Here is a 27,537-nt window from a genome sequence, read left to right as displayed (position 1 = left end):
TTTAATCTCGGGTACAAATTCCCAGTCAATGTTTCGACTGTTTGGAAAGTGAGGAGGGGGGTGTGGTCAGATTGTGTGACTAGCACATCTTTAGGACTCTCTTCCTCTCCCCCAACTGGAAGTCCATTTCCCTGAAGTGGATTTCTTTTTTTTTGGCGGGGGGGTATATTTTAGAGACACATGCCTACCCTGGGGTGCCTTAAGTGACTTCCTTGGTTTGGAGCCCCATACTTGCCAGATGCGATTTCTGGAATCAAAGCCATGTCTGAGTTACATGACCACAAAAAAGGGTCCCGCCAACTTGCAGGCTTCCTGTGTATTTACAACTAAAAGAAATGAGAAGCAGACCTGACTTTTGGCAGCAGCCAGGAGCAAGACAAGGATTGTTTCTGCCCCCTTTCCTGGCCATTGCTGTGGGTTTGGTAAAGGAAGCAGTTTGAAGGTGCAGTGACATTTGGGAACTTTTGACCACTTAGTCCCAGGATCAGAGAACAATAAAAACAATTCTTTGTGTCGGTGTGATTCAGGAGAAGATTGCCTGCATCACATATGCCAGAGACAGGCCCCTTGGCTCAACGTGAGCTATTCCCTGGCCACTGGTCCCTCTCTTTCTGTCATGCCAGACAAACGTTGATTCACCAGTGTGGTGCCTCACTTTAAAAGAGCTACTAACTCCTGGTGTATATGGTATTTTTTAAAAAAACTTTTCAAGATACTCTTACAAAGGTAAATAACATTGAAAAGTTGATGTCATTTGCTCCTCTAGATACCCCTTTGGGATAGGTAGGGACAAATATTGTTTCCACGTTCTAAATGATGAAACTGAATCCAGGGAAAGGGAAGTGACTTCCCTAAGGCTAAGAGCTAGAACAGAGCTAGTTCTAGAGCTTCAATTAGAGCCCTAAATCCTGTCCCCTGACTCATAACAAACAAAAACCACCCCCAACTGTACCATCCTGTTTCTGTCCTAGCCCTCAATTTTCCTTAATTTTTTTTTAAAAAAAGAGCTTTGTAAACACTAAAGCTCTTTATAAATACGAATTGTTTATTTTCTTAATCCAGATAAAATTTCATTTTGGTTAGTCAAGGTACATTTGGGTCATGGTGAAGTTTTCCAGGAATATTTCTTCTATCTACTGCATCTTATATATACTCCCTTTTCATGGCCTCTCCTGCTCTCATGCCTCAATGTTCTTTTGCTTACCCGGAAAACAGTCCTAGTCAACTCACTCACACCAAGGTATTAGTAATATAATATTTTACCCTGGGGATTTGTTTTAAAAGAGGGGCTTACAGGGTGCAGTGCTCACTCCAGAGAAATACATTTCTATTGGTGGAATTTCAGGAACTAGAACAGGCTGCTAGGGGAACTATTTGGAGGACATTGTAAGGGTGGGTTTCCTCATAACACCCATGTGAAGTAGTCTAAATATTATTACATCCATTTTATAGATGAGGAACTATAGTTTTGGAGAGGCAAATGCCTGGAATCAGAGCTAAAAGGGAGGCGACTTGGAACAGTGCAAAAACTGTTGATTTGGCATCATAGGACCTGACTTCAAAAGCTAATTCTTCTGCAATGTAACCTTAGGCAAGTCATTTAATCTCTAAGGGCCTAGATCTTCCTCTGTAAAATGGGGGGATGGGCATTCTTGATTCCCAGTCCAGGGCTCCTTCTGCTTGACCACTGCCCCAGCTCTCTGCCTTGCTCCACCTTTTAAAATTTCTTTTCATATGATGATAGGATCATAGATTTAAAGCCACAGTGAATCTTAGAGGTCATCTAGTCTACAAATACCAAACCCTAGCCACAAGTACCAGGAGTGCTGTCCGAATCAGGTTTAAAATGTAATTGGGAAATATTTAACAAAAAAATAAAAATACAATACAACATAGATAACGTTAATTTGTGTTTTTCTAAATCAGCATGTGGCCAGTGGGGATCCATTTCTATTTGTGTTTGACACCACTGATCTAGTCCCATTTCCTCATTTTGCTGTTGAGCAAAATGAGGCCCAAGGAGGTTAAGGGACTTGCCCAAGATCACAGAAGTCATGAAAGGCAGCGGTGGAGTTTGACTTAGGACTTCTGACTCTAAGTCCTGTGTCTTTTCCAGATCACCGTACTGTCTCCTAAGTTTGTTCCTAACTCACAGAGTACTGTGGGGAGAAGTATCTCTGAAGGTGGAAGGAGGCTGTGATGAGGGTAGGGAGGTAAATAGAGGTCTGTTCTACCATTCCTTATGGCAAGCTGCTAAGCAGCCGCTATCCTGATGAGAGCCTAGCTATCTGTGCAAAGTAGTGGAGGCTGGGAATGGAGGGAGCAACCCTTGGTGAGGCAGGCCAGAACTTTTCAGTCTGGTACATATTGTCTTTGTTAACATTGTCTACCATCCCAGTATTTCCTTCAGAAAGTGAGAACTCCAAAATAGAGGACTAGAGTTTCCTATTACATCAATTTATTTAAGTTAGAGAAAGGAGCCCAAACCCCAAACTTTTGAAGTTTGAGTTTTATAAATGGATGGAAAAGCAGTGCTTAAGTCAAATATATCAGGCTTGTGGGAGGCAGCCAGCTAAGCCATCCCTCTGTATCCATGCAGGACTAAAAGGCACCCTTCCCTCAGCTCAGGCTCGTATTTGGATAGTAGAGGCTCTTGGGTTGAGCCAGGGGATTCAGGATGGAGGAGAGCAAATGTTTTCCATTTCTCTTGATTAATTATTCCTTGAATTGTGTGCTCTGCCTGAGAGTCTTGAGGGGCATGTCACTTCCCTTTGGGCCTCAATTTTCTCCTTTGTAAAATGGGGGGGTAAGAGAGGACATCTTAGTAGGAAGAACACTATTCAGTTCAGAGGGCTTGGGTTTAATTCATAGAACTAGCGCTGGAAGTGACCTCAGTGACCACCTACTCTACTTCTTCCCCCAACCTCTCATATCTTACCTTGAGCAAATCACCTCACCTTCCTAGGTCTCCATTCTCTCGTCTATAAAACAAGCAGCTAGGTGATACAGTGGATAGAGTACCTGACTTGGAATCAGGAAGACCTGAGTTCAAATCCAGCCTCAAATGTTTACTTAGCTGTATGACCCTGGGCAAGTCATTTAACCCCTGTCTACCTCAGTTTCCTCATGGTGGGGAGGAGAGGGATTAAAATAATAGCATCTACCTTCTCAGGGTTTTTGTAAGGATAAAATGAGATAAATGTGAAGCATTCTGCAAACCTTAAAGTGCTATATTAATTCAATATATCATCATCATCATCATCATTATCATCATTACAGTTATCCCTTCCACATCAGGAGGGTTAGGAGAACAGCACTTGCGTGATTTGGAAAATCTGTGTAAAATTTTTTGGCCTTCCCTTTGTATCAGAGAAGAAGTCAGATTTTTTTCTTTTTCTTTTATGGGGTGTTTACAGTACCTTATTGTAAAATTTGGGTTAAGCATTTGGTCATAGGCATCTGCTGGCCTTCACATGTCATCTGCAGCTTTCGTAAAACTCCCCCAAAATTCCCTTTTAATTTTTTATGCCAACCCACAGTAGATTGAAACTGTAATGCAGAAAGTTGCAATGTAGAAGGGATAACTGTATTATTAAAATGAGGGAATTGGACTAGGGAGAGGGAAGAGAAGAAGGGAAGGAAACATAAGTGCCTACTATGTTCCAGGCACTGAGCTGAGTGCTTTGGAGATACTATCTTATGTCATCCTCACAACAACCCTGGGAAGTGGGTCCTATTATGATCCCTATTTTGCAGTTGAGGAAACTAAGACAGACAGTGGCTAAGTGACTTGACCAGGGTCACGCAGCTAGTTAGTATTTAAGGCCACGTTTGTCCTCAGGTTTTCCTGACTCCTAGCCCAATGCTCAATCTAAGGTGAATTCTAAGTTCCTTCCAAGGTTCTTTCCAAATAAAAGTTTGGGGATCCTGTAATCATATGATTTTCATCCAGCTCTAAGATCTAATTCTTTGTGTGTTAGATTCTTTTGGGAATTTAGGCTTCCCTTTTTACCCTCCCCATGCTCATACCAGCCCTTGTGAAATGCAGAGACAATATATCACAGTGTACAGGGATTTAATATCACCAGATGGGGGGCAGAATGCATATCCCTGTTATTCTAATGGCAGAGTTGGGACTTCTCCTGAGGCAGCCTCCTCAGTGACAGGGACAGCTGATAGAAGCCTTACTTGCCTCGGTGATCAAAGTCACATAGAAAGCACGTCTGTCTCCTTGTGTTATCAGGAATTCCCTCTCTAGGGCCTTGTTTCTGGTGCAAGGGGAAACAGCCCCTCAGGAGAATACTATTTTTTTTTTTGGTGAGGGGTGAGAAACTCTAGGGGGTGCACAGATCAGGCAGCTGGTTGTTGATCGGCTCACTTGAACACTTAATCGGGTTGGTTAGGCTAATATAGTGCAAACAGCAGTGCCCCTGGCCTTTGATCAGTGAAGTGGTCTTGGCCAGAGCTTTGTCTTTGGAGAGGAGTCATCTCCTGCTCCCTTTCATCAGTAGCGGGTGTTTGCTGTGACTGCTGGGCTGATGAGAAACACAGATGCTCATCTCAGATGAGGTGTGGGAGTGGTCTGTGAGGAGGAAAGAAAACATGAGAGAGCATGGGAAGAAGAAGAAGATGAGAATGCAGGATAGGAGATGGAGAAAAGAAGGAGAGAATATGAGAGAGGGAGACATAACATTTATTAAGAATCTGCTGTGTGCCAAGTCTTGTACTAAATGTTGGGAATGACAAAAGCATAACATTTCCTCCTATTTTACTAGGGGAGAAAACATGCATGTGTATATATATAAATACAAAGCACATATAAGACAGATACAAGGTAACCTTGTGAGAACAGTAAAGGGTAGGAGGTGGGGGGGAACTAAAAAGCCTCGTGCAGAAGATAAATCTTGAGTTGAATCTCGAGGGAGAACAATATTCTAAGAGACAGAGGTTGAGGAGAGGGAATAGGGTGTGTGTGGGGGGCTTCATTCTAGACATAGGGGACAGCCACTATAAAGGTAGAGAGAGAGAAGATAGAGTATTATGTATGAGGAACAGTGAGTAAGCCAGTATGTCTGGACATAAAATGAGAAGAAGGGAACAGTGTGTAAGAACACTAGAAAGGCAGAAAGGATTCAGGTTGTGAAGAGCTTTAAATACCAAGAGAACAGCTTATATTTGATCACTGAAGACATATGGAAATGCTGGAACTTATTGGGTAGAACCATATAATCTTAGAATTGGAGACCTTCTTATCTAATCTACACCTTGAACAAGTGGGTTTAATATAGCTACCAAATGGCCATCCAGCCTTTGCTTTAAAACCTATAATATGGGACCTGCTACTTCCTGAGGAAGCAGCCCCTTCCATTTGGGGAATACTTGAATTTGTAAGGAGACTTTTCTTATATTACGCCTGAATCTTCCTCTTTACCCCTTCCCGCTATGGCTTGGAGTGTTGCCTTCTGGGGTGGTGGGGAGAAATAAAACCAATCTAATAGCATAGCCCTTCCACAGAATAGCCTTTCAAATGCTGGAAGACAGATATTACATCTATCCCAAGTCTTCTGTAGGATAAATATTCAGTGTTCTTTCAACTGACCCTCATGTCAAATGGTCTCCAGTCCTTTTACCCTCTTACTGCCCTTCTCTGCAAACACTGAAGCTTCTCAACGTGCAGTCTACAAGATGGCACTCAGAACTGACACAGTCCTGTAGATGGAGTCTGACAGAAGACAGTGGGTCTTCCACTCTTTGAAAAAAACTGCTGGGAAAACTGGAAAAGAGTATGGCAGAAACTAGGCATAGAGCCAAATCTCACACCATATACCAAAATAAAGTCAGAATGGGTTCAGGACTTAGATATAAAGGCTGATACCATAAATAAACTGGGAGAACAAGGAATAGTTTACCTATCAGATCTATGGAGGACAGAAGAATTCATGACCAAACAGGAGATAGAGAACGTTATGAAAAGCAAAATGGGCCATTTTGATTACATTAAATTGAAAAGTTTTTGCACAAACAAAGCCAATGCAACTAAGATTAGAAGGAAGGTAGAACATTGGGAAAGAATTTTTACAACCAGTCTTTCTGATAAATGCCTCATTTCTAAAATATATAGAGAATTAAGACAAATTTATAAGAACACAAGCCATTCCCCAATTGATAAATGGTCAAAGGATATGAACAGACAGTTCTCAGATGAAGAAATTAAAGCCATCTATAGTCATATGAAAAAATGCTCTAAATCGTTATTGATTAGAGAAATGCAAATCAAAACAACTCTGAGGTACCACATCACACCTATCAGATTGGCCAACATGACAAAACAGGAAAATGATAAATGTTGGAGAGATGTGGGAAAATTGGAACTAATACATTGTTGGTGGAGTTGTGAAATGATCCAACCATTTTGGAGAACAATTTGGAACTATGCCCAAAGGGCTACAAAAATGTGCATACCCTTTGATCCAGCAATAGCACTTCTAGGGCTATATCCCAAAGAGATCAAACAAATGGGAAAAGGACCCACATGTACAAAAATATTCATAGCAGCTCTTTTTGTGGTGGCAAAGAATTGGAAATTGAGAGGATGCCCATCAATTGGGGAATGGCTGAGCAAGTTGTGGTATATGAATGTAATGGAATACTATTGTGCTATAAGAAATGATGAACAGGCTGACTTCAGAAAAACCTGGAAAGACTTATATGGTCTGATGCTGAGTGAAGTGAGCAGAACCAAGAGGACTTTGTACACAATAGCAGCCACGTTATGCAATGACTAAGAATGTTAAACTGAACCCTTCTCAGCATTACGAGGATCTAAGACATCTCCAGAGGCCTCGGATGGAAAATGCTGTCCACATCCAAAGAAAGAACTATGGAAGTCGAATCGCTCTCACTTATTTTTACCTTCTGTTGAGTTTTGTTTCATCTTTCTGATGGTTCCTCCTGTTGGTTATAATTTTTACTTACAACTTCACTAATGTGAAAATATGTTTAATGGGTATGTAAATGTAAAGACTATGTCAGATTGTGCACCGTCTTGGGGAGGGTGGGTGGGAGAAAAAAGGAGAAAAATTTTCAACTCAAAAGCATATGGAAAAAAAAAATTAAAAAAAAAAAAGAAGAGGCAGCATGGTATAATGCATAAAGTGCTGGATTTGGTATGAAGAAAGCCCAAGTTCAAAACCTGCCTTTGAAATTTACTGCCCATGTGGCCATGGTCAAGTTGGTTCATCTCTGTTCTCCTCAATTTACTCATCAGTAAAATGAGGATAAGGAGACCACTAAAATATACTCATGAGAGTTGGACAGGACTGAAATGACTGAACGACAATAATTTCCCAGATAAAGAAACTATGGCTCAAGCAGTAGGCCTGGGACTTGAATCCAGTTTTATTTTCAAATCAATAGCTCTTTTTAATAAAATTTTGCTTACTCTCTAATAATTTTGATAGAGAAATCAAAGTTTTTTTGGAGCTCTAAATAGACTTGGATTTGGTGCCATTTTGAAAGATACCATAAATAAATGAGTTTCAACATAAAAAAAAGAAGATAGTGGGTCTTAGCTGTACTCTAAGAGCTATCATTTTATGGGAAAGGGCACAGGGCTGATGTTTAGCTGGGAATTGACTCTCTTATGGTACCGATCATTCTCCAGCTTGCATTATAATTGTATATTATGTATAAATCTTATCTTTCCTTCTGGATTGTAAGACTCCCTGAGGGGATGAGACCATAGGGACTAATGGTACAACCCTTATGTTTTACCAATGAGGAAAATGAGACTCAGAGAGGGGAAAGGATTTGTCAAAGGTCACATAGGCAGTGAATGGCAGAAGTGGAGTTTGTACATACTTCCCTTTGACTCTGGGGCCAATGCTTTTTCTACAACACCATGACAAATCAGATAAGGAAAGTGTTCATAGAGGGGAAAGGACTTGTCCAAGGTCACACAGTAAGTAAGCATCAGAGCCATGATCTGAACCCAAGTGGCCTTCGCTGAAGCTTTACTGGTGTTTGTTTCAGTACTTGTAAAGTTTCATTATGTACTTTCTCAATAATATATATTTTGATGTTGGTGCCTTTATGGAAGAGAAAAATATCTTTGAGTGCCTTGCTTTGTTTAATGCTGAGGAGTAAGTGTTTATATTAACAAGGAAACTCTTGACACATCAGATATGGCTTTTGGAGATAGGTTCATTCACAACAGTGTACATTTCTTCCAGCATATCCCAACTTCTAATAAACACTTTTTCATGGTCTAGTATGTCTTCTTCACAGCTGCCTGAGTGATTTAGTGTACTTCAGATCATTACGGGTAGCTAGGGGACACAGCGGATAGAGTGCTGGGCCTGAAGTTGGAAAGACGCCTCTTCGTGAGGATCTTCAGATCCGGTCTCAGATATGTACTAGCTGTGTGACCCTGGGAAACTCACTTAATACTGTTTGCTTCAGTTTCCTCATTTGTAAAATGTGCTGGAGAAGGAAATGGCAAATTACTCCAATCTCTTTGCCAAGAAAACCCCAAATGGGGTCACAAAGAGTCAGACATGACCCAAAAATGACTCAACAACGTCAGACCATGTCATTTCTTTACTCAATAAACCCCAAATGGCTCCCCTTTCCTGAATCTAGGATAAAATGTAAACTCCTTTTTGGCTTGTAAAGTTCTTCATGACTTCACTGTACATTACCCCCCTTTCTGCATTCCAGCTATACATTGGTCTTTCTTCTTCATTAATGGCCCTCCTCTCATTTCTGTGCCTTTGCCCTGGCTGTCCCCATGCCTCGAATGCACTCCCTTCTCATCTCTGCCTCTTGGCTTCCCTGACTTCTTTTGAGTGCCAGCTAATCTTCCCTTCTACGGGAATCCTTTCCCAATCCCCCTTAATTCTAGTGCCTCTAGTGTTATTATTGATTATCGCTGATTTATCATGTCTGTAGTTCATTTGTACCTGGTTGTTTGCATGCTGTCTCCGCCTTTAGACAGTGAACTCCTTGAAAGCAAAGAATATGTTTGCCTTTCTTTGTCTTCTCAGTGTTTAGTGCAGTGCCTGGCACATAGTAGGGACTTAAATATTTGTTGACTGATGGACTTTTGTCTTTGGCATACTTGAAAAATTTTTCTTCTTGGCTACATCCTATTTATCATCTGTTTTATTTCCATATCTGTCCCAATCACTCTGTGCCTATCTCTCTGTCTTTGAATTTGTTTTCATGATTCCCTTTTGTAGACAGGCCAGGCTCTGGATGACTGGGAAGGTGAAGCTTTCATTTCTTGCTCTTCCTGCCTCGTTTGTACCCCATTACTTTGATTGGCTTTCCCAAGAACTAGCCCAGAAAGCAGACTAACCCATCTAGGATGTCTTTTTTTTTTTTAAAATAGGCTCTACTTTTCTCCTGTAGTCTTTGAGGTGATTGGATGCCTTTCCAGGAAATGTAAAAGACAGGAGAGGAATGTAGAGAGGGACTTACATTAGTGGAATATTAGCCTGTGGCTGACAGAGAGAACCCAGCTTTGGGGTTTAGACCCTGTGGGGTCTGAGGGCCTGAGACCCAGGGCCTGGTTGGGGTGGATTGTTTTGTTTCTTTGATTGGTGGGGAGGAGGCTGATGGTGGGGGGTGTCTTCTGTTCCTGAGGCCTGACTTTGAAGCCTTTGAGAGAAGTTTCCACCATCAGAGTTTGCTCTCTCTTTCCCCTCCCCCAGATCCCCATCCGCCTACCTAATTAACAAATACTTGAGCACCAGAAGGTTAGCTATGGCTGAAGTCTCAGAGACTTTGGAAGCAGAGACTACTGGGGATGTACAGTTAGAAACATGTTGATTATATCTCTGGCAGATAAAAATAGTCGAGGAGAAATCTGAGGAATTTTAATTGCCGCTAAAATGTCTTTGGAAGCTTGAAAGGGGCTAGGCACTGAAGGCCTGCCGTGAGGAGGCCCTTGTGGGCAAAGCATGAAGGAGGAATAGCCAAGACTGAATGGCTTTGTGTCTTGCTTTTCCTTCCCCTTTTATTCTATACAAATCTCAGTGGTAACTAACTGGAGTCTGAGCTGGGAGGAGACTTGTGAAGCATCAGACCTGGTGGAGACGGCCTCATACAGGGCACTGGACTTAATCTTCTTTTCAGGCCCTGTGGTTCAGATATAATTTCAGATTTATAGAGCTTGTTTTGGTTTATGGTGAAACTTAATTGTGGGTAGAATTTAATGCTCTGTCCCCCCTACCTTGAGGTGAGGCTGAGGGACTCCTTCCCATGACCTTTTATTCTTTTTTTTTACTTTTAATTAATCTTTTCCAAAAAATTACTTATTTTTAACACTCTTTTTTAAAAATTTGAGTTCCAAATTCTCTCCTTCCTTCCAGCCCCTCCCCCACCCATTGAGAAGATAAGCAATATGATATCAAATATAAATGTGAAATCATACAAAACATTTCCATGTTAGCCATTTTGTAAAAAAAAAAAGCAAGAAAAATGAAGAAAGTGAAAAAATTATACTTCAATTTATACTTAGAGTTTATCAGTTCCCTCTCTGAATGTGGGTAGCATTTTGTATGGAGAGTACTTAAGAATTGTCTTGGATTATTCCATTGATCAGGGGAGCTAAGTCTTTCACAGTTAATTATCCTTACAATATTGCTGTTACTGTGTACAGTGATCTCCTGGTTCTGCTCACTTAACTCTGCATCAATTCATATGAGTCTTCCTAGGTTTTTCTGAAACCATCCTGCTCATTGTTTCTTATAGCACCATAGTGTTCCATCACAATCATATACTACCCCCTTTATTCTTTAATCCCTTTTGGTGGGAAGAAGTATCTGTAATAAACTCTTTAGTAATACCTTTCAGACTATGTTCTAAGTGCTTTTCCAGATAGCAAAGAATCCATCTTTCCTCATGTGCCTAACTGCAAACTCCATGGCGTGCCTTTGATGAGAACTGGGTGCAGCACAGAGAAGTAGAAGAACTAACCCAGTCAATCTGTAGCAGCATCAAAGTAATGATTCCTGCTTTTGTCCTGTGCTCCCAATTTGGGAACCCTCCTTCCAGTTAATGCTAAGAACAGGAGTATAATTAAATGGTAAGCTACAGAGCAACAGGTGGGGAATGGAGACTTGGCTCAGAAAGTTTGTCCAGCAATGTCCTTGTTTTTTTTCCCTCCTCTCTCCATTTTTATTTTGTAGGGGAGGGGTGGCATAGTGTTATTGCTATTTTTCAGTTATTCCATCTGATGGGAGCTATAGCATTACAGAATCTTAGGAGTGGAGGGGACCTTCGGGATCATCTAGACCAGGGGTTCTTAACCTTTTGTGTGTCCTGGACCACCTTGACAGTCTGAAGAACCCTATAGACCCTTTCTCAAGACAATGGTTACATCAGATTACAAAGGAAACAAAGTACATTCAAATGAAGATACAAATATTTTTTCACCATTCAAGCCTACAGATGCCCTGAAATCCATCCATGGACCTCAGATTAAGCACCTCTGATCTAGACAAAACCCATGTTTTACAGATGATGAAAGTGAGGCCCAGAGAGGGCATGTGACTTGCCCTAAAGACACACAGCTTAAGCAGAATTAGACCTAAGAACCATCTCTGGCATGATTTGGTGGAAAGAGGTCTGGGACTGAATCCTAAGGAGCTGCTAGGTGACTTTCAGTTGTCGCTTCTCCTCAGTTTCTGGTTGGACTATGTGACTTCTAAGTTCCTCTTTAGCTCTAAATCAAATGAAATTACCTAAAGAAATTATATAATGTACTTCCAGGGCTTTGCAAATCTTAAAGCAGTATCTAAATAAGGATAGGGACTGGACTTGTGATTTTATTGTTATAGAGAGCTCTGGTGAGGAAATCTATCAGTACTCTCATAGTCTTAGAGACTTGCCAAAAGTTCAGAGAAGTTAAGAGGTTAATCTAGGATCATATCAAGTATGTGCCAGAAATAGGATGGGAACTTGGGTTTTCTGGCATTAAGGCCACTTCTTTATCCACTTTGCCCTGCTGCCTCTCTCTCTTATTTAAAATTTTTAAAAAAATTATTTCATTAAATATTCCCCAGTTATACATACAATTTTCTTTAACATTCATTTTTAAAATTTTGAGTTCCAAATTCTCTCCCTTCCTTCCCTTTCCCATCCTTGGGGAGGCAAACAATATGATCCTGATTATACATGTGAAGTCACATAAAATATTTTTGTATTAGTCTTGTTGCAAAAGAAAATACGCAAAAAAAAAAAACCCACCAGGAAAAGTAAAGAAGTAAAAAAATGCTTCAATCTGCATTCAGTTCATCAATTTTCTCTCTGGAAATGGATAGCATTTTTCATCATGGGTCTTTTGGAATTGTCTTAGATCATTGTCTTGATAAGAGTTTGCTGCCTCTCAATCTATGTAAAGTGCTTTGCAAATCTTAAAGCATTATATAAATGTTGACTGTCATTATTACTAATAGTACGTTTTATGATGTGACACAGCTCAGAGCTCATTCAATGACACCAACCTGCTTGTTATTAAAACATTAAAACACTCATAAACTGTGTAATTAAAATGAATAGCTTTTAAAAACTATATATATGTATATATATATACATAATTTTGTTTTTTCCAAATTACATGTAAAAATAATTATTAACATTCATTTTTTAAAAGTTTTGAGCTCCAAATTTTTTCTTTCCCTCCTTTACCTTTCTGCTCCCTGAGGCAGTAAGCAATTTGACATGTTATATATGTGTAATCATGTAAAAATGTAAATCTTTTAAAAATCATGTAAAATATTTCCATATTAGTCATGTTGTAAAAGAAGAAACAGGCTCTGGCCTTAGAGTCAGGAGGACCTGAGTTCAAATCTGATCTCAGACACATAACACTTACCAGCTGTGTGACCTTGGGCAAGTCACTTAACCCCATTGCCCAGCCAAAAAAAAAGAAATAAAAGAAAAAAAAAGAAAGAAGAAACAGACCAAAAGAAAAACACTATGAAAAAAACAAAGAAAGTGAAAAATAGTGTGCTTCAGTCTGCATTCAGATTCTAACAGTTCTTTCTCTGGAGGTGGATAGCATTTTTTATCATGAGTCCTTTGGAATTGTCTTGGATCATTGCGCTGCTGAGAAGAGCTGAGTCATTCATAGTTGATGTACAATATTGCTGTTCTGCATACAATGTTCTCCTGGTTCTTCTCACTTCACTTTGCATCAGTTTATGTAAGTCCAACTTTTTCTGAAAGCGCCCTGCTCATCATTTCTTGTGGCACATATAGAATGTGTTCCATTACATTCATATACCACAATTTGTTTGACCAGTCCCCAGTTGATGGACATCCCCTCAATTTCTAATTCTTTGCCACCACAAAAAGAGCTGCTACAAATATTTTTTTTTGTATAAGTATGTTCTTTTCCTTTTTGTGGATCTCTTTGTGATGCAGACCTAGTACTGGCATTACTGGATCAAAAGGTATGCATAGTCTGGTTGCCCTTTGGGCCTACTTCCAAATTACTCTCCAGAATGGTTGGATCAGTTTACAACTCCACCAATAGTATTGTTAGTGTCCTATTTTTCCCACATCTTCTCCAACACTTGTAATTTTCCTTTTCTGTCATATTAGCAAATCTGATAGGTGTGAGGTAGTACCTCGGAGTTGTTTTAATTTGCATTTCTCTAATTGATAGTGATTCAGGGCATTTTTTTTTTGTATGACTATGGACAGCTTTGATTTCTTCATCTGAAACATATCCTTGGGATTTCTCATTTATCAATTGGGGAATGACTTGTATCCTTATAAATTTGACACAGTTCTCTATATATTTGAGAAATGAAGCCTTTATCAGAGACACTTAATGTAAAAATTCTTTCCCATCTTTCTGCTTTCCTTCTAATGTGGGTTGCATTGAATTTGTTTGTGCAAAACCTTTTAAATTTAATGTAATCAAAATTATCCATTTTGCATTTTGTAATGCTCTCTATCTCTTGTTTGGTCATAAATTCTTCCCTTCCCCATAGATCTGACAAGTAAACTATTCTTTGCTGTTCTAATTTGCATATGGTGTCACCCTTTATATCTAAGTAGTGTACCCATTTTGACCTTATACTGATATACGATGTAAGATGTTGGTCTATGCCTACTGGTCCATACTGTTTTCAAGTTTTCCTAGCAGTTTTTGTCAAATAATGAGTTCTTGTCATAGGAGCTGGGGTCTTTGAATGCATGTATGCATAGCTTTAATGACTAGAAGGGGTGGGAAGCTCATGGATGATCTAACCCGTATCTTTCATCCTTGTAAATGAAGGCATACTCTCAGCTGTTTGCCTAAATCTATCAAGCAATACACAATGTTTTTGTTTGTTTTTAAGGGACAAGTTTTATAGTATCATACCTCTAGAGCTGGAAGGGATCCATGATGTCATCTAGTCTGAGACAACCCACTCCCTCATTTTACAGAGGAGAGAGAGAGCGAGAGAGAGAGGAGAAAGGAGAAAGTGTGTGTGTGTGTGTGTGTGTGTGTGTGTGTGTGTGTGTGTGTGTGTGTGCACTAGAGTGTATGTGTGCTCATGTGCACACACAAGCATCTTGAAAGTGCCTTGCAGGAAGAAGCCATGCTGTCTTCTCTCATAACCCCCACAGCACGGGACTGAGCGCATGGAAGGTACTTAGTAAAGACTTGTTGACTTGACTTGAATCTGGAAAATGTTTCAGATGGGAAGTCTGACGGCTGCACATTAAGAGTTGGGTAGAAAAGAGCAGGGAATGGTAAATGTAAGCTCTTCTGGGGGCAGATTTTTCTGAAGACAAAAACAAGCTCACAGACCAGAACTTTTTAGTTACTGAAAAACAGTGCCCACTGTTAGATTCTAAGTCTGTACTGGCAGCCTCCTGATGTGTTTCCTGTGACCCTGGTCCCAGGGAAGACCAGGAGAAGTTTACAAGCCTGTCATACCAGGTAGGGAGAATCCCATAGTGTTCATTTCCTCAGAGAAGAGGGAAAGGGAAGGGAATGAGTATTTATATAGGCCCTACTATGTTCCAAGCTCTGTGTTAAGCATTTTTTTAATAAAGATCTTCTCATTTGATATTCACAAGAACCTTGCAAGATAGGTACTGTTATTATTCCCATTTTACAGTAGTGGAAACTGTGGCAAAGAAGGTTAAGTGATTTATTCAAGATCACACAGCCAGTGAGTGTCTGAGGTCAGATTTGAACTCAGGCCTTCCTGACTACAGATCCAGTGCTCTTATCTACCAGCTGCCCCCGAAAGAAATTCAAAGGCCCTGGATGGACCCAGTTCATTTTGTGAGGCCTGAGTCAAGAGATTTCTTCTGGGTAGATTTTCAAACATTCCTGGGATCATAGGATTTAGAGATAATACACTACAACTCACTTGTCCTACAGATGAAAAAACTGAGTTCCTAGAGATGGGGCATGCTTTGCCCAAGGTCATGCAAAGCTGGGATTCTAACTAAGGCCCTCTGATTCCAAATCCAGGGGGCTCTTTCTTCTCTCTTTGGCTAGTTTAGTTCTGGAGTGTGAGCTCTGAAGTCAAAGGGACTTAGGAGGCCATCAATTCCAACCTCTTCGTTTGACAGATGAGGAAACTGAAACCCAGAGAAGTTGCATAACTCATCCAGGGTCACCCAGGTATTAAGTGATAGAGCTGGGGTTCAAACTCTGTAGTCCTTTAGACTTGATTCCATCGTGTGATGAATCCTAGGATGTTAGCTGAGAAAAAGACTGGGGTGGGGGTGGAAATGTAGTCAAATTCTATCATTCTACAAATGGTGAATCTGAAGCCCAGAGAAAGGAAGGACAATTGCTAAGGCCACATAGTTATTCTTTAGCGGTGCTCAGTAGCAGAACCCTATGACTTTACATCCTGAGCTCTTTTCAATACATAGTATGCTTGAGGGAGAGGGGGCTCCTGCTCCATGGGTCTTGTCAACAATTGTCTTGTTTCCTCGGGGAATGCTTGGCCTAGCTGACTTTTTCTGGGAAGAAAGAGCTCACTGAGGAATTTTCCCCAGGTGGCCCTGGAAAGAAGTATTTGATTTCTATCTAAAGGTTACACACAGCATAGCCACTGGCTTCCTTCTCTCTACCCCCTCCGTTTTTCACCCTGGCCTGTCCCAAGCCACGAGCATTGTTAGAATCCATTAACTATAATGAGTTAGGTGGGCACCACAAGTTTTCTCTGAAACCCTGTGGCACTGACATCTGTTAGCTTTTAGAGAACAGAATGACTGACAAAGAGCTGGTGGGGAGGGCTGGGGAAAGATCCTAAATTTGAGAGGATGAAGTCTCAAAGACAGAAGGAAAAAAAAATCCAAACCAACCATCCTTTCTCCAAACCCTTTCCCAAATTCCTGTGCTTTGATGTGGGCCTGGGAGACCTAATAAGATGATTTGTCTGGGTAGATGCTTTCCTTCTGCTGTTTCTGCTTCGCTAACTGGCCACAGAAAGAGCGTCCCTGAGTTGTCGTCTCCTTCCCACAGGTACCAAGCATACCCTTGGCCCTGCCTTGCTGCTGGAGTAGTCAGAGCCGTGCTTTCTTTTGGGATTTGAGGATTCCTCAGTGAGGGGACCCTGCTCCTTCCTTCTCCACAATATCTTCCCCTATTAAAAATCTCAAAATCTCCCTTCCCCAGAAAGCTCTGGTAGAGTGCCAAATTACAAAATTTGTAGTCAGAGAACCTGAGTTTGAACTTCAAGTGTCCTGCTTATACGTGTATGATCTTGGCAACCTCTTTAACTTCTCATGACTCTGTTTTCCTTTTCCATAAGATTAGACTGGGGTTATAAGTTGTAGAGCTGGGCAGGGTCATAGGGCCATAGTTTTAGATATAGAAGGAATTTAGAAGCCATCTAATCTAGCACTTGAATTTTGCTGATGAGGAAACAGACCCAGATATGTTGAGACTTACCTCAAGTCTCACAGCAAGTTTATGACAGAAAGCCGAGGTAGCCTGACATCACCACCACCACCACTACCACTACCACTACCGCTACTACTACTACACTATTAATAACAATGAGAGAATGATTATTAATAACCAATGATTTGAGGAGATCCAGGGTTCCCCTCTTTTTCTAAAGTCCTAATTTCAAAAGTTCTGTCTCTTGAAGGACCTTACTAATAATGAGATTGAAATAACTTCCTTTCTTCTTCTTTTTTTTTTTTTGGTGAGGCAATTGGGGTTAAGTAAGTGTCTGAGTCTGGATTTGAACTCAGGTCCTCCTGACTCCAGGGCCTGTACTCTATCCACTGTACCACCTAGCTGCCCCTGGGGTAACTTACCTAACAATCTTGTTCAGACCCCCACGCAGGTGGGGAAGCCATTGCACTCTACTCAGGTTTGGGTGGGGATAAATTTTTTGAATAGATTGCCGAAGGTTGGGGGTAACTTAGAAGTAAATGACATAATCAGAGTTCATTTGAATAGGTTCAGCCCCTCATTGTAATATTTATTCTCTCATTAGTTGTTAACCAATCAGAGTTAATTGCTGTCCTCAGGAATACTCACCTTTCCCAAGGCATATAAGCTATGAGCCTACTGCTATGATGGTCTTTGGTCTAAGAGAGAGATGGCCAAATGACCATCTTTTTATTAAAATTCTGACATATTAATAAAATGATTAAATCACCCAGAACTTATATCTTTGAACTTTTAAAACACAATGCTAATAAATAAATAAACAATAGCTAACATTTATATAACACTTATGTATGTCAGGCATTATGGTAAATGCTTGACAGTTATTATCTCATTTGATCTTCATAGCAACCCTAGGAAGTAAGTGCTATTATTATGCTTATTTTACAGATCCCCTCCTCCCCACCCCCAATGCCTTGTTATGGTGGAAGGGCTTGTGTAGCTCAATGAAACTGAGCTATGCTGTGCAGGGTTACCCAAGAGGGACAGGTTATGGTGCAGAGTTCTGGCAAAAGGTAATCCACTGAAGAAGGAAATGGCAAACCACTCCATTACTTTGCCAAGAAAACCCCATGGACAGTATTAAAATGGTAAAAGATGACATCGGAAGATGAATCTCTCAGGTTGGAAGGTGCCCAACATGCTACTGGGAGAATAGTGGAGGGCAGTTACAAGTAGCTCTAGTATTAAGGAAGTGGCTGGGCCAAAGCCAGTTTTACAAATGAGGAAACTGAGACATACAGAGATTAAGTGGCTTGCCTGGGATCACACAGCTAGTGAATGAGACTGGATTTGAATTTAAGTCTTTCTGACTCCAGTCCCAGTGTTCTACCTACCACACCACCCAGATGCATCACAGCACATCACAATTTAGCTAATTTAGATTAAGTTTAGGATTTTAAAAATTGTTTGGCTTACCCATCAACAGATCTAGGTCCACTCTTCCTACCTGTGTGACACTGGACAATCACTTTCTTCTTCTGGGGAGAGGAGGACATTCAACCCCTCTGTGTGCTCCTTCATCCCCAGTGTATTCATGCCATTTAAGCCAAGTTATAGTGAACACATGGTCTAAAGGGAGAAGATGTTTTTAGGGGCAGCAGCATGTTGTACTAAACAGAATACTAGATATTTTAATCTAGTCAGACTAAAATCTCAACTGTTTCTTACTACCTGTATGACTTTGGGAAATTCACTTAACTTTTCCTCATCTATAAAATGAAATAATTGGAGTATATTATCTGTAAGGCTCCTTCCAGCTCTTGATTCTATGTATCCTTAAGGAAAACTGACACCCTCCCCTCCAATTTAGCAAAGTGATACCCCCTTATACTTATACACACGTATCTCTGCAGGTCTCCTTTGGCAATAGCTCTGCCCATTTGGTGGTTGACCCAGCCCTTTCCAAGGACTCCAGAGAAGCTCATCTCCTAATTCCCAGTTAGTCCAGAGGGGAATATTTGGTATGCTTTCTGGACAAAAACTGACTCTCAGCCTGTGACAGATATGAGAGTGGTCTGGAAGGCAATGAGGCCCCGTAGTAGGACAGCCCTGATTTTACCTCTCCTGGAAGATCTTATGAATGTTATAGATACCTTTCATCTTTTTTTTTTAAGTGAGTAGATAACATTTTGTTTTGACATGACAGAGACTTCCAACAAATGTCTTTAGAAAGGATATTTGCCAAAAGAAATGGACTATCAATTGTTATCAGAAAGGAGAACACTTTGGTAGTATGATACTAACATTGATTGTTGCAATTGACCATAGAGTTGGGTTTTTTCCTCCTCTTCATGCTGTCTTTCACTTCCATCATTGTGGTCATGGTATATTCTGTTCTTGTGGTTCTCCTTTGATCACTCTGTATCACTTTAGACTTCTCAGTCTTCTCATGCTTCTCTGATTTTTTCCTATTTGTCATTCCTTCAGCATGGCAATATTCCACTACATTCCCATGACATAATGTTTTCCACTATTATAATATGTTGGGCACACTGTTTCTAGCTTTTTGCTGTTGCAAATAATGCTATGAACATTTTTACACACTTGAGTCTTTTCTTATTGTCAGTAACCTAATTGGGATAGAGCCCCAGTAATGGTGTCTCTGAATCGAGTTGTGACCAATTTAGTAGTTTTTCTTGCATAATTTCATAGAGATTGTGTAGTCCAATCCTCTCCTTTTATAGATTAGGAAACTGAGGCACAGAGTTGGGGGGGGAAAAACCTTGATCAAGGTCACAAAAGGTAGTAAATAACAGATTTGGGATTTGAAACTAAGTCCTATGGCTTCAATTCCAATGTTCTTTTCACTGCACATTGATTCTCATTTAGACAGGTTGCCCATATCTGTAGGAAAGAATTGTCTGCCTTTCAGAGATAGGTGTTGTAATAACCCTGCATGAAAGAGTGACCTTAATTGGCAGCTAATGAATTCGAGCTGTCTCACTATGTCACCAGAACATGGAAGCTTCATTGTCATCAGCTCCCCAGATCTGGTACTGATTCATAATTTAATAATACAAATAACCAGCACTCGAGTCAGCAACAAATACTGCTGGGAAGTGATTGGGGATTACAACAATTGGTAACGGTAGGGATGAAAATCATTATTGACAAGAAATCAAGGAGAAAATCAATGTCATCATATGGAAGTAATTGGGAACAAAAAGGTAAAGCATCAAACCCTGCAAAAACCTTTAAGAATATGCTTATAATGACTGCTTTAATGATTCAGAAAAAGGGAGAAAATCACAAAGAAAAATGAGAACTTAATTCATAAAATGTTAACCATTTATCTTTAAAAAAGAAAAAAAAAATCTTTCCTAGTTCCATCCTATTGGTAACATCAACAGTACAAAGCAATGGGTTTTGTTTGTTTGTTTTTGTTGTTGTTTTAAAATCAGTGTGAGCCCTGGATCTTCTTTTGCTGTTGGGGTTGAGGGAGGCAAATTTTTTTTCTCTTCAAGAGAAACACTTCAACTTGAGGCAGCCTGACTGTTAATAAATTGAATGTGAAATACAGCATCCCTCATTGTTTGAGAAATTGGACAGTAGAGCTGTTCTGGGGCTGGAGTGAGTGGTTATATCCCTGTGGTCGCCCTCCCAGAAAGTCCTTGACCCAAAGCATGCCTAGCATCTTCACACCTAGAGCTGAGGTCAGGTACATTGGATTCTGGTGGGCTGGTGTGACTGTTTCAAAGATGACATTATATGAATTTATATTTTTTAAACTTGACCATTTTGTGAGAACATCCACATCTGTTGCTTCAGCCAAGCAAATGAACTTATATCCATCCCACTAAGGTAAGAGAGACTGGCAGTTTTGGATGAGACACTAGCAAGAGACATCACAAAGGAGTCTTGGAATCCATGCTAATCAGGAAACAATCAACAGACATGCCCAATGCCTACTCTATATTTAAAAGGTCTTCTGTTAAGCCACAGGGAAGAAGCAGAGCTGATGTGTGAGACCAGGCTCCCCATCTCCTAGAGTTCACAGGGTGTAAACAGGCGACACAAATACTGACAAGTCAACAAGAGATAAGGGAATAGGGTAGCTAGTCTGTGGCTGAGGAGCTCCAAAGAGGGTGGGATTGCTGTGGGCTGGGAGATTCTCTAGGGAGGTAGTAGGACCTAAGCTGGGCCTCACTGAAGAATGGATGGAAGTCAAAAAGGTGGGGAGAAGCGGGCAGCTGATATAGTGAGAAGGATGCTGCACTTGTTGGAAGGGCAACTGAGTTTGAATCCTTGCTCTGCCCCTTGACCACCTCTCTGACTTAGGCAAGCCATTGCCTCATTCTGGGCCTCTCATTCCTAATCTGTAAAATGAGAGGGTTGTATGAGGTGGTCTCTAAGGTCCCTTCCTTTTTCTGGGCCTCAGTTTCTTTATCTGTAAACTGAGATGGTTGGACTAGACGACTTCTGAGGTCCTTTTCAGCTCTAGGTTTATAGTCCTATGCTCAGTGAAGGGAGAGAGATCAATGGAGGCACCAAAAAAAGACACTTGAAAGGTTTGGAGGGAAAGGGAAAAGAAAGGAACAAGCTTTTGTTAAGCACCTACTATGTGCCAGTAACATGATAAGTTCTTTACAAATCTCATTTGATCCTTACAACAACCCTGTGAGGTAGGTACTATTATTATTTCTATTTTGCAACTGAGGAAACTGAGGGAGACAGAGATTGTGTGACTTGCCCATGGTCACACAGCTAGTGTCTGAGGGTGGATTTGAACTCTTATCTTCCTGACTCCAGGCCTAGAGCTCTATCCACTGTAGCACTTAATTGCCTAAATGTGGGGGTGGGGGTGGGGGGTGGTAATAGTATTGGGGTGGTGTGTTTGTAGGTTAATTACCAGCTCAGGGTATTCATATCCCAAAATGCCTTTAGGTGAGACATTAGCATTGAGGTTTCTACTGTTTGAGGTATCCTGATAGAATCCAAAGAAATGGCTGGCTTTGACCACTGAGGAAAGTACAGGTATTTATTCAGTGGAATGAACAGTTTTTCTTGAATGAGAGGACCCAAGTTCAAATCCCACATCTGATGCTTACTATCTGTGAGATCTTGGACCAGTCACTCAGCATCCCTGGGGCTCAGTACCCTCGTTTATGAAATAAGAATGGGGTTAACATTGAATGGAAACGGGGGGCACTAGATCACATAAGCTCTGCAGGCTGCATGTTGACTCAGTTTTAAAATATAATACTATCTGTTTTATTGTATTTTTATTTATTTTATTAAATATTTCCTAGTTCCATCTTAATCTGGTTTGGGAAGCACTTGGGAGTGCTGTGGGCTGCATGCTTGACACCTCTACTTTGTGGTACCTTCCAACTCTAATATTAAGATACTCTACTCAATGATGTGAAGTAGGGATTTGAAATACACAGATATGTTCTAATACGTGCAAGTACATCAGAAAGATACTGTCAGTGCTAGGTGAAGTCCAAGAGGGGGGTGATCTTTAGTAGGAGGTGTCAGGGAAGGTTTCATGGGGGAGGCACCAACCAGTGCAGTTGGGCACCCTCTCTGCAGCTTATAGAGTTCCCTGGATCTCGAGGTTAAGTGACATGCCCAGGGTCACATAGTCAGTATATGTGAGAGGCAGGATTTGAATTCAAATCTTCCTAGCTCCCAGCCTGTTCTTTATCTTTACACAGGCTTCCTCTTAAGCTTTAAGGGTTTTTTTTTTTTTTTTTTGGAGGGGAGGAGATTCAGTAGATGAAGAGGAGGAGGAGAGAGCAGAGAGCAATCCTATTTGGCTGGAGCAGAGCTAGGTGAAGGAGAGTAGTAGGAAATACTGTTGCAAAGGTAACATTTAAAGGACTTTTTCAATATTGCCATCGCACTTCCAGAACTAGGAGGTGGCATGTGAAGCTAGCAGGCTTTCTCTAGGAATAAGCCTGCTTTGCCTACGGTTTTCTCAGTGGATTGGCCTCTTGGTAGGGACTAATGTTAATCACGCCCTCTCCTCCTAAAGGAATTTGCATGTTAACTTTACAAGTGCCTGTGTCTCCATGGAATTAAAGGCAGAAAGAGTTGGGATCCCTGTTCTTTCCTCCCTCTGGCCTCCCCTTCCTTCTCCCACTCTTCAAGTTACTAACCAGACTGAAGATCTAGGAACAAAAGTGATTAAGTACTTTCTGGGACACCTTTAACCTTCCAAAGCTCTTTTCATAATTAACTTTGGCAGCTGAATGTGTGTCTCATTAACATTTCAATATTCTGTAATCACTGCAAGGCCAGTGGTTAAGGTAGACATGTTTTTGCTTTGTCTCTCCATAGGATCCGGCTGGTGAAGTTTACCGAGAAACAATCAGCGAGGAACATTTTCGTCTAGAAGGTACTTGAACAAGAATGCTTCCTTAATCAGAGGCTGGGAGGGGACAATAATGCTTCCTTAATCAAAGACCAGGAAGGGGGAGCTCTGGTGGGTCAGCCCTCTAGGATTCCCAGAAAATCTTAACAAGTAGTGATTTAGAACCATGTTTGCTGACTGGCTTTTCAGTCCATTTCACACCTGGGAACTTGTCTGTTCACACAGAGATGGCAATGGGATGGGGGTGGGGGGATGCCAGGGAGGGTTGGGCCAGGGGGCTGAGGAAGAAAAGGAAGTGGCAGGATTCTGTCTAAGGAAGGGATTGGGGAAATCAAGATTCAGTAGACCTGGATTCTGCTGAATCCTGTCATAGAACATTGGATGTGGAGTGAGGAAGATCTAAATTTGAATCCTGTCCCAGAGAACTACTATACTAGTTGTGTGGCCTTGAGCAAGTCACTAACCTCTGTCTGCCTAGTTTTTTCATCTGTCAAATGGGGATAATAATAGTACCTACCTCCCAGGGTTATTGTGAGAATCAAATGAGATAATGTATGTAAAGTGCTTTGCAAATCTCAAAACTCTCTATATAAATCTGCTATTATAGTTATTGTTGTTAATAAAGTTTTGGTTCCCTTTGTTACTAGCTCTGTCTGTTACTTTTGTCAAGTAACTTCACTGCTTTAACTGTCAGCTTCTTCATATATTACTAGAGACTTTACACCCATTGGTCTTGTCATCTGTTCATCCACAACAGCCCACTTGCAGCCACATACATCCCCATGGTTCCTCCTTTTTTCCATTGGATCATAAATTTAGAGTTACAAAGGGAATTAGAAGTCCTTAAATCCAACCCATTCACTTTCTCAGATGAGGAAGCCAAATCATAGAGAGCTTAAATGACTTGCCCATGCCCACACAACTAGTAAGTGTCTGAATCAGGATTTGAACCTAGGACTTTGTGATTCCAAGTTCAGGGTTCTATAAGGTTCTCAACCTTTTGTTCTTTGATATAAAAATTAGGGGAAATGGCTTGAGGAAACCTAGGATGAATCAATCCTTATAATCCTTTGGTTGGGAAACAAGGATCTCAAGAATCCTGAACCTACTAGGGAAAAAAACAAAACTTTTTGACCTCTGATGTCCAACTCTACTTCCAAGGCCATGGAGAGAATGGTGATTTTAGAGAGAAAGGGGAAAGAAAATGAAGTCCATCCAGAAGTTCTAGCTCAGATGTGGCTCTGATAAATCTTTTGGAGACTAAAGCTGGTTTTGATCCCTGGAGGGTTCATAGGATTTAGAGCTGGAAGGGACCTTAGCAATCATGTAATCAATCAGTCTACCCTCTTCCCCTTCCTACTTACTTTCCCATTTTATAGATGAAGAAACTTTAGGCCCAGGAAAGTTAAGTAAATTGACCAAGGTCATATTAAGTAGCAGAGCAGGATTCAGACACCAGTTCTCTGAATCCTCTATTATCCCATATTATCTTTTATCTTGACAGGTCTTAAGGGTCATTTGTCAACTGTAGCAGCTCTGAACTCTAGAGTCTAGATCTCAAGACTGAGTCTTCCAGGATTAAAGGAGCAAGGCTGGGAGGATGGGAGTGGTGGCGCTTCATTTTCTGGGGTATGAAGAGAGCTTATGTTCTGGAAATAGATGGTGTCTGGAATCTAGAAATTAGAATCTCTTCAATGGCAGTAATGTTCAATTTTAACTGGAAAAATGTAACTTTTGGAAGACAGGAGGGTGGGGACAGGGTATAGAGCTAGAAAGTGGGGATGTAGCTAGAGGACAGAGGGAGGTGAACTGGATAATGATCTATACTTCTTGGTGGGAGAGGAGGAGGCCATACAGCAGCAGGGCCCTGAGCTCCTAGGTATTCTCTCTGCCCAGTAGTTGGTTGACTAGGAGCAGGCCATTCTATTCAGGCATTTGGGGAGTCCTCACACCTATTTGTGAAATAAAGAAACTGAGGCAGAGTGATGAATTGACTTACTCAGGAACATAGTGAGCCTACAGCAAAGATGGAGGATGAGACTTGAAGTTCTGATGGGACTGTTTCCCCCTGTACTTACTCTGCAGAGCCACTGGCATGGTCTAGATGCTTAGTGAGAGCGAATCATGAACTAGTTGGGGCAACTTGAGAACAGAAAACTGCCTAGCAGGGATGAGGGATTGGTTTTGCCTTTTCTCCACTGCCTGTATTTTACGAAGAATTGGAAGCTGCGCCTGGATGAGCAGGAGCTCTGATGGCCACGTTATTTCCTGGGACTCCCCCCTTTTGGTCCACAGCCATTTCCTTTCTGAATGGGGGCAATGTAGCGTGTACCCAGAGAAAGCCTGATGAGCTGAGTCTGACTGCCTGGGCCGAGAAATGCCAATACTGTGAATCACTCCGTTCAACCTGTCAAGCCCCCTCCTGTCAATGTCAATTAGTGTCAGCATTTCCAGATAGGAAGTGGGCTTTTCCAAGAAGAGATCCTGTCTTTGAAGAGTGGGCAGGGACCAAAACCAAATGGAACTACTTTGTAATGCAGTGCTTTAGGTATGATCAGCAAACTTCACCTTTTTCACATTTAAAGTCTTTGCAGACAGAAAACCCGAGGGAAACCAGGCATGGGTGAAGAATCCAAGTTCACCTAGGACACTTTTCATAACTCTTAATGGTAACAATAATCAACAATAACAATAGTTCACTTTTACATGATGCTTTTAAGATTTCTAAAGTGCTTTTCTTTTAATAATCTTGTGAGTTAAGTATTGAAACAGGTCATAAATATCTTGCAGATGAAGAAGTTGAGGCTCACAATGGGGAAATGACTTGCCCAAAGTCACAGAGCCAATAAGTGTTAGTGACAGCACTTAACACAGGTATTTCAGTCTCTGAATCGAGTGCTTTTCCTAATTTATACTTCGTGGATCTTTGATTTTGTTGATGCTGGTAAACCTCCTGTGAAAATAGATTGTAGTCCTTTTACAATTTCCTAGATAGATGAATGATGTTACAGAAGGGGCCAGGATGGGAAAATTTATCACCCTGAGGCCAACCTGGTGAAGAGCTTCTCCAAACTTAACTCTGCTGGCTCTGAGAGTACATCTACAATCTATGACTGGGCTAATACTTTCCAGGATTACCCAGAAGGTCAGTGAGTCAGTCAGCAAGCACTTATTAATCACCTAATATCAATCAATCAACAAACTTTAAGCACCAGGCACTGTGCTAAGCACTAGACATCCAAAAAGAGCCTGAAATGACAGTCCCTCAAGGAGCTCATGGTCTAAAGAAAGTCATGAATATAATGGCTTCATTTCCATTGGACTTAAAACAGAAATAGGTCATTTGATCTCAAATGCATTTTACCCATAGCAAATTGGTTAGGCCAGTGAAAGACCATACTCTAGGTTGTATTCGAGAGGAAGTTAAATTCCATTGATTTTAGGGGACATTCCATTCATCTTCATGACTGCTCAGCTCCTAGTACAGGACATTGCCTATACAGTAACAGTGCTGTTAATGATGAGAATGCTATTCTCTAACAACGTTGTTAGCCCTTCCAAGAAGATGAAACTTTAGTGCCTAAAAGGACCCTGAGTTATATTAGGAGTGCCCAGCAAACAGCAATGGGAAATTACCATTTCGGAAGCTCCTTGGAGACCAACACGCTGCCGTGTTGCTTCTCTAGGAAGCATCATGCAAGCCTTGAGCCCCACAGAAGAACTGGCCAACAAGGGGTAGGGGAAGAAATAATTGATTCTTCATTTTGGGTTTTTCTCATGGCCAAGTTCATTGCCTTTTGGAGGGCTTGAGGGGTGTTTAAAGGGGAAAAAAGGCCATCTGAGGCGTGAAGATAAAAAGAAGGCTCCTAGCCATCCATAAAGAAGTAGGATTTAACTCCTGTGTTGTTATGGAAAGCTGGATCAAATCCCCTCCTCTTAACAGACTTAACTAACCCACTGCAAAAGCTCAAAATCCTAAGATTAAGATTGTATTTGGTAAGAGGGCTAGAGCATTAGTGCTTCCTTTTGAACTATAGAAAGAACAAAGTAAACATCAAAAGCTTTAGAGCCGTGAGAGCCGGATTGTTGACTTAGTGTTCCTGCTTCACTAGAGGTTAGGCTTGGAAAGTGGCCACTCTTATTTACTCAGCATCCTGCTCTGGCCATAGGAGAGGAAAGGAGGAGAGAAGAAAAGAGAACCTTACTTGAGTTTTTCTCATCTCTATCACCTGCCTGAGTTCCCACAAACATCCTGCCTCTCCCATGACTGTTCCTCAGGTAGTCTCCT

The 27,537-nt window shown here is 41.0% G+C and overlaps 1 protein-coding gene across 3 annotated transcripts in view; it reads left to right on the top strand.

Annotated features, from left to right (window-relative positions):
• NKD1 (NKD inhibitor of Wnt signaling pathway 1) overlaps window positions 1-27,537 on the top strand; it is a 119,831-nt gene that overhangs the window by 56,546 nt on the left and 35,748 nt on the right. For all 3 annotated transcript variants that reach the window (XM_020985156.2, XM_020985155.2, XM_020985157.2), the window contains one exon: window positions 23,216-23,273. In XM_020985156.2, the coding sequence (XP_020840815.1) occupies window positions 23,216-23,273 (58 nt within the window). The remainder of the gene's footprint in view (window positions 1-23,215; window positions 23,274-27,537) is intronic.

The sequence above is a fragment of the Phascolarctos cinereus genome, unplaced genomic scaffold, assembly GCF_003287225.1.
Source record: "Phascolarctos cinereus isolate Bilbo 61053 unplaced genomic scaffold, phaCin_HiC Scaffold_2;HRSCAF=192, whole genome shotgun sequence".
Classification (NCBI taxonomy): Eukaryota; Metazoa; Chordata; class Mammalia; order Diprotodontia; family Phascolarctidae; genus Phascolarctos; species Phascolarctos cinereus.
The sequence above is the reverse complement of the archived record's forward strand: the minus strand, read 5'-3'. Positions and strand labels throughout refer to the sequence as shown.